The sequence below is a fragment of the Podarcis muralis genome, chromosome 4, assembly GCF_964188315.1.
Source record: "Podarcis muralis chromosome 4, rPodMur119.hap1.1, whole genome shotgun sequence".
Taxonomy (NCBI): domain Eukaryota; kingdom Metazoa; phylum Chordata; class Lepidosauria; order Squamata; family Lacertidae; genus Podarcis; species Podarcis muralis.
In genome coordinates this window covers 78,796,077-78,803,105 of record NC_135658.1, presented here as the reverse complement: position 1 = coordinate 78,803,105, position 7,029 = coordinate 78,796,077, and the positions used below count along the sequence as shown (strand labels likewise).

The 7,029-nt window shown below is 43.4% G+C and overlaps 1 protein-coding gene across 3 annotated transcripts in view; it reads right to left on the bottom strand.

Moving 5' to 3' along the window:
• Positions 1 to 264: 264 nt before the first annotated feature.
• SH3RF3 (SH3 domain containing ring finger 3) overlaps positions 265 to 7,029 on the bottom strand; it is a 214,209-nt gene continuing 207,444 nt past the window's right edge. For all 3 annotated transcript variants that reach the window (XM_028728005.2, XM_077927639.1, XM_077927638.1), the window contains one exon: positions 265 to 6,832. In XM_028728005.2, coding sequence (XP_028583838.2) covers positions 6,664 to 6,832 — 169 coding nt within the window. In that variant the 3' untranslated portion in view covers positions 265 to 6,663. The remainder of the gene's footprint in view (positions 6,833 to 7,029) is intronic.

The window sequence follows — 7,029 nt, the reverse complement described above, 5'->3', positions numbered from 1 at the left end:
CCAGGGTTTGATTCGGATTTACAACCTTGGTTTGATTATGCAAACCATAATTTGCTGGTTCCGATGTAAGGGCAAACAATGGTTTGCCACAAATCAGGAATGCAACTGAGGAGCATGAGAGCAAAAATCCTGGCCCCGTATCACCATAGAATGATTTGGTGTTTCATGCACAACAGGCCGACCCATTGGGCCTTTGACTCTTATTTTTTCAATCTCTATTGCTCTCTATTCAATTAAAAAAAGAACCACACGTATTCACTTGGGTTACATTAATGGTTATTTTATTTAAAGGATGAGAAACACAGGAATTGCAGTTCATTTGTACTCATAATAACCATTGATGTTTTTTCAAAATTGTATGTTAACATCCATGTGTAACAAAAACCATTTTTTTCCAGAACTGTGCAAAGTACAAAGGGTTTGTTCAGTTAGCAGAAACCTTCTCCAGTACAACAAACCTGGCATTTTACAAAACAAGGCTGCCAGGACAATTCTGTTCATTTTCTGTCTTAGGAAACGCACACATGCGTGTGCACACACTCCCCCTCCCTCCCCATGCTTCCTGTCCTTTGAATGCCATTTATCAACATGGACCACCGGAAGAGCTAATACTTTCCACACAGAGGTCACTATCCAGAATCCCTGCCTTGTCTTTTGCATTCTGTGTTTGTGCTACATACGTGAAACTGATCCACTGCTACAGGAGACTTCTCCAAGCTACCATGATAGATGAGAGCTAAGACCTGTTGTTCAAATGTTGTTGGAGCTTCAAACAGTCAAAGAAACTCTTAATCCTCAGAGGAAATGTGAGCGATGGGTTTTTAAGCATCAAATGCTGGGATTGGAGTGAATGTGGGAGCACCAGTGGCGGAGCTTCATGCTCCAGCACCGGGGGGGGGGGGGGGAGAGCAGGCGTGGCATGGCTGGCATGCACCCCGGGGGCGTGGTGCGCCACCTGAGGGGGCATAGTGCCCAGCGCGGGCAGGGGGGCAGCTGCGATGGCACCCCACTGGGATTGTGCTACCGGGGGCGGTGTGCTCTCCCCGCCCTGCTCTTCCTCCGCCAGTGGGTGGCACAACCTTTAAAAATACTGAATTCAGAAAAGATGTGTTTGCAAGTTGTTGCGTTTTGTCCTAGTGGAGTTTGTGGATTATGGATTAACACCTTCATACAGAGATGTGCAAAAGCTTTTTGGCAAAACAACAGTGGCTATAATATCCCTGCCAAAGGGTGATGATTCCTTGGTGTTGCTGTTGCGTGAATGGCTGGCTGAATACACTGTGCAAGAGCTAAGATCCTTCGCTGCTCTATATTCTGAGCACAGCAAAGAAACCAATTCTAGATAAGGGGTGGCCTTGTTTATCAAAGAACAAACAACTGTAGGTGCATGCATGGACATCTGTGTGCCTAGGAAGATTTGCACCTTTTTTCTTTGAACAGCAACCCTACTCCAATAAATTGCCTTTGATGCTCTCCTCGGTTTCAAGAGTGGTTTACCATACAGCACTGGGCAGGGGAATTTGTTCAGGAAACATCTCTGAAGCCACCTTAGATACGTGGAACTAGTTGTGTGGTTATTTGAATCCTGGTCTCCCGTCTACAGCTGAAGTACACAATGCTCACATCTGACTTACTCGTGCAAAACTCTTTTGACACTATGTAAGAGAGGCTGTCACAACTATAGCAAACAGCCACCATTTTTGGTCCACTGTAGAGAGCCTTCAGTATTAAGCATATAATTATGTGCACTGTCCTGAACTAGAGATTTTTTTATATATATAAAAACCCCATGTATCATAGGAAGTGGGAGAATGCACTGTCTTTAATCCCTGTGTACTTGTGAGAGGAATGTTTCCTTGCTCAAACTACAGAAGCACCAACATGGATTTGGTCCAAACAATTGGTTGCAATAATTCCAAAGCAAATCAGAATAGAAACCATCTTCCTCTGCCCATTCCTTTCCATCTTTCCTCAGTTCTGAGTACAGATGCTGGTGAAGAAAACACTCCATCATCTCAGGTTCCCAGCTGGAGGAAGTTCTGAATTTCCACCACCATTTTACCTCCCCCGGGGGGAAAATGACACTTTACATTGCCAGCCACAGATATTCTCACACTTGAAGTCAAAAGTCACAATTGACCAGGGCATGCTACAGCTATATTTAAGGGTAACAGACACATCACACGCTAACACATGTAAAAGCACTGTAGTTCATTTTTTAAAAAACCAGCAAAGCCACTTCCGAGATGTGGGGATTTCGAGCAATGAAGTGGCAGAGAAGGGAGCACCCATCCCATCCTTATGCTGTCCACTGTATTCCCTCTCCAAATCACATTCCCAAGCAGCTCTTCCCTGAATGTGTCAAAGATGCATGCAAAAACGTGGTTGGAATCGTGTATTGGGCAGGGAGCCATTGGGAACAAAACATCAGGCAGGGGAAGGGTTAATTTGCACACCCCACCTATTTCCTCCCTCTAACTGCCCCTCCCGAAACAGCTAGTTTTGCTTTCTTTCTTTTTTTTTTAAATAAACAAATGGCATCATGGCACTCTTACATGTTTTAGTGTGCAATACACAGTTTGCCCCCCTACTGAGTATTTTGAAGTTTAAGGTGGAACTTAAGCACGTACCCAAACATCTTCTAAGGAAAACAGAATTTAAAAGTGTTAAGCTTTGCCTTGATTGTGTCATTTGTTTTTAAATGATGAGAAGAGGTAGATGGGAAGGAGGGAACAGAATGGGCTGGCCAAAGTGTGTGCTTCAAGACAATTCACGAGGCAGCTGACTCTGGCCAGACCAGTGCCTAAATCACTCCACAGGAGAAGACAGGGAGTGCAGATACACGTGTGCAGGTGTGTGTGTGTTGGGGTAATAATCGAAATCGGCTTGAGAGATGAGTGATAGCTGGAAATAAGGGCATGCCAATATCCTCGGGTAAACTCCCCTTTGGGGAAGGCACAGGTGAGCCTTAGCCTCCTGTAGAACTGGGGTGGCTAATGACCGATCTGGGGCCTCACCTGGTCTACCCTCAAGCCCCTCCATGTTTGGTAGCAAAAGAAACAACCACAAAAGTCGACACAGCCCTGGGAGGGGTTGGAGAGAGAGGGGTAAGGCATGCGGCCCAGCGAATCTGACAGGGACACAAATTGGCTCCCTGTCCAGTCATCGGAAGGATGATTTGATGAGCAGGAAGGTGGCAATACCTCCCTTGTCAGCTGATCTGCTGTGGGAGGGGGCAGTGTGCCCATGTGACAGTGTGGGGTGGCCACACCACTGACCTGTGAGTGCCACAGGGCTGGCTGAGGGCGATTACAATCTTTGAGCCAAATGGGTTTAGGCAGGTCTGCTCTAGGGGAGCTCTAGCTAAAGCTAGACGTTCTACCTACCGGATCCCACAGAAGATTGAAAGTAACCTGAGTAACAGCTGAAATGTTTTTGAACTCACTTTTACTACTTCCACATATCCTTTTTTTAATCTTTGTATGCCACAGGCTCCCTGGCGAATGAAATACATGTTGTTTATATTGTTGTACCAGCTTTTCTATATATACGAGAGAGATTATCTGAATATTTCCATCACTGAATATGGCTTCCTAGAATATAGCTAGCACCCCATAATTATTTGTGCATGAGTATCTGCCCTCAGAGCTGGTGTCATCAGAAATGGGTCTCATCTATCCAAGTACCTGATGATTGTTTCAGCAAGTTTTAGGACTGGGCTGTTAGTCTGGTATGTTAAAATTAAGAGAGTAAAAAATATTACCCTACATTTTGAAGGAGCAATGGGCTAATTCTCTTGATTTCTGCCCATGTCTTAGAATGAGAAGAGTGTAGCTTATGCAGGACAAATACATTACAACAATGGGAAGATTTTGGGTGGTGGTTCCAGTATACACTGCCTGAATTAAACCGAGCAAAAGACATTGCTAAAAATATCCTTCTGTCTCTCTGACAATTTTTTTTAACAGATGTCAACAGCTGATTTATGACAGGTTTATTTTCTTGCTTCCTATTTATTGCACCTTTAAGTTCTTGGTTGCCGGAAGCGTCTATTGCCTGAATATTTTATTATTATTATTATGTAGCTTGACCCAGGTTAGAAAACCAAACACTGTTCAGAACTATACATTTCTACAGAAACAAATCACATTTTGATAGTGGTAATTACAGCCATCTTCTCTCTGATGTTCAGAGACAGAGAGAAATAAGAATTCCAGCGTTCTGTGCTTGCGGGAACCTGCAGTGTTCTTTTTATTGCCATGTAGAAGTCAATTAAAATGAATCCTCCTGGAAAAGCTCCCAAATCTCCAGTAATTATCGCTGTCTAGACAGCGTACTATGCTTTGAAGAGGCTTCCGACACAATATATTTGTGTGTAAGGAACAGGCCACTGTATATTTAGTGATTCTTAAGATTCCGACTCCCGTCTGGTGGCAGAGAAAGAAAGCAATAGAAAGGTTTTGATCTTTAGGAGCCTGACATTAGCGACAATAAAGCATACAAAAATACACATAGTAGTATCTTCTAATACAACAGATGATAAATGAATGTGTAGGTATCTGAGCTAACCAATGGAATTTCATTCAGTCAATGAGTAATGGGTTGAATCCAAAGGTGCCCTTCTGGGTGTGGAGCGGGGCTTCCTCTCACAGCACAGCTGTTTTACAGCTCATGCAATAGCCTTGCATAAATCCACAGATGTTCTCCTGCAGCTGAAAGCATGAGTACTGCTGTGGAGCATGCCTATTATAGCACGGTGTGATCTCTTTCGTAAGGGTTTGCTGAATGCCACTAGCAAGCTGTTTTCCTTCCACTCATGCGTCTTTGGATCGAATTCAATCGCTTTGCCTATTTGCCATCTCTTACTTCTTCTTTTTTGTCACACTCTATAGCAGTTGCTGACCAGAAACCAGAGATTTGCTTTCCACAAGGAGATCAAGGTAATATTCCTTGTGAAACCTGCTCACGCGAGGTGCATTCAGAGAACACTTTCCCCATGTGGAAGCCTGTTTCACGAAGCTACTTGTACGCGTAGCTTGTGCAAAACCTTGCACATAGAGCAGGGGTTCCCAAATGTCCCCCCATGGACAACTTGAAATTGCTGAGAGCCACTTGACGGTTTCTCATCCAGTTGTAGCAATTGCAGTGTGTTGTACTAGATGCTGTATGGTTTTTTTAATTGCATTGTTATTGCTTCTTTTATTTTGTATTACAATTTGAGTGCCACGGAATATAAGACATAAAAGCAATAAAATACAATTAAAAATAAATGTGTCTATTTAATGCAATGGATATGGGATCTCCCATCTTCATCCATAGACACATGCTGGACCAACTGAATGAAACTCATGGACCACTGGTAGTATAAAAACCAGTTTGGGAACTCCTGATGCAGAGAGTTTCACAAGGATTTCTTCTGCTTGTGGTCCTATCTGTATCCTGGCCCCAGTTGCTTCAATGTCAGTAGCAAGTATGGCAATGGTAAGATCTTTTGCATACTTGAGAACAATTTTTTAATCAGATATGCCAAATCAAGTATTTATTAACTGGGTTTTTAAAATGAAAACTAGCGCCGTTATCTATGCGAAGTAGGACTTTCCTTATCTATATGGAGTTTGCAATGTATAACATTTCTTGCATTAGAAAAGTATACTGTATAAAAGCTCTCTTATCTGAAATACATTAAAGCAACAATCAAAATAAAAATGCTGCAAAGGAAAGAAAAAGTAATGGCTAACCAAAATGTCATGTAGTTGATGATAGTCAGTCCAGCATATCAGATTGTTGGCTCTTCGTATGAAATCTTTGATGCGCTATTAAGCTAACTACAGGAGATGCAGTGACAAGAGAAAAAGTCTCAATGTGGTGTCCACACTGCTTGATGTGACTTTGTCATGCGGTCCATTGTCACACATAGGATTTGGCTTTCAGAATGGGTTGGGAAATCGTGGGAAAATGCACTTTTCCAGTGTTGACTCGCCTGACACTGGGAACGCTACTCTCAATATTTTTCTGGGGGTGCACGGTGTATGAAAAGGCCCTGACTAGTATTCTTAAGCAGAATATTTTGAGGTATCTATTAGAAAGGAATGCTGGCAACGTTTTGGACTCCCAAATTCTGTCTAGCCGAACAATGTGCGGATTTCAGTGGGTTCCGTTCCGTCCATGAGCTTCCTTTACCCCCACCTGGGAAAACAGACAAGTTCAAGAGTCCTCCTTGCACTCCTCTTGAAACTCAAGTCCCTCTTGCATAGGCCAGTAATAAGAACACTGCAGCTCAGACAAATAAATTACAGCAATATAACAAGTTTCTTAATCCCCCCTTTTTTAAAACATACTTTATCATTTACACAAAGTGTGGCGGCTGGATTTTAGCTTAAGATACAACCCGAATGTGTGTCCTCTCAGTCTTCGACTCCGAGTGGAAGGCACGACTACAGCAATACTGCCTGTATGTACCGTACGTGGGTTTGAAAGCACAGCAAGAGACCTCATCTCCTGGGCTGAGTATCAAAGAGCCTGCGGAGTCTTTGGAAACAATAATTACAGTTCTTGTTATGGCAGTGGATATTAGGAAAGTTTCCCTTCGCTCTTTCTTTTTTTTGTGCTATGGAATTTCCTGTGAAAGGTCCTTCGAGTCCAAAAAGCGTGGAGCTCAAGCCCTCAGAAGCTCTCCACAAAGCTGCCAGGGAACAGGCCTGACCTGCCGTTTCTCTGCAAGGTCCCTTTGTACCAGCCGTCCTCCCTTTTCTTGTGGACAAACACGATGTCGCCTTCTTTCAGTTCAATCTCGGCTTCGCTTTGTGGGGGATAGGGGACCACAACACGATACCTTTAAGAGACAGAAGGGTAGACCTTATTGCAGGTGGTGGTTCATATGCTCTACTTCTACTCCCTGGAAGGGTCAGAGATCTACACCTGCAACCAGCAACCGCATAGGCTGGTTGGGAATGATGATGTGGAAAGTTCCCAGGCCAGAAACTCTTACACAATGCATATATTTATGTCAGTTTTATCAATAAGTCATCA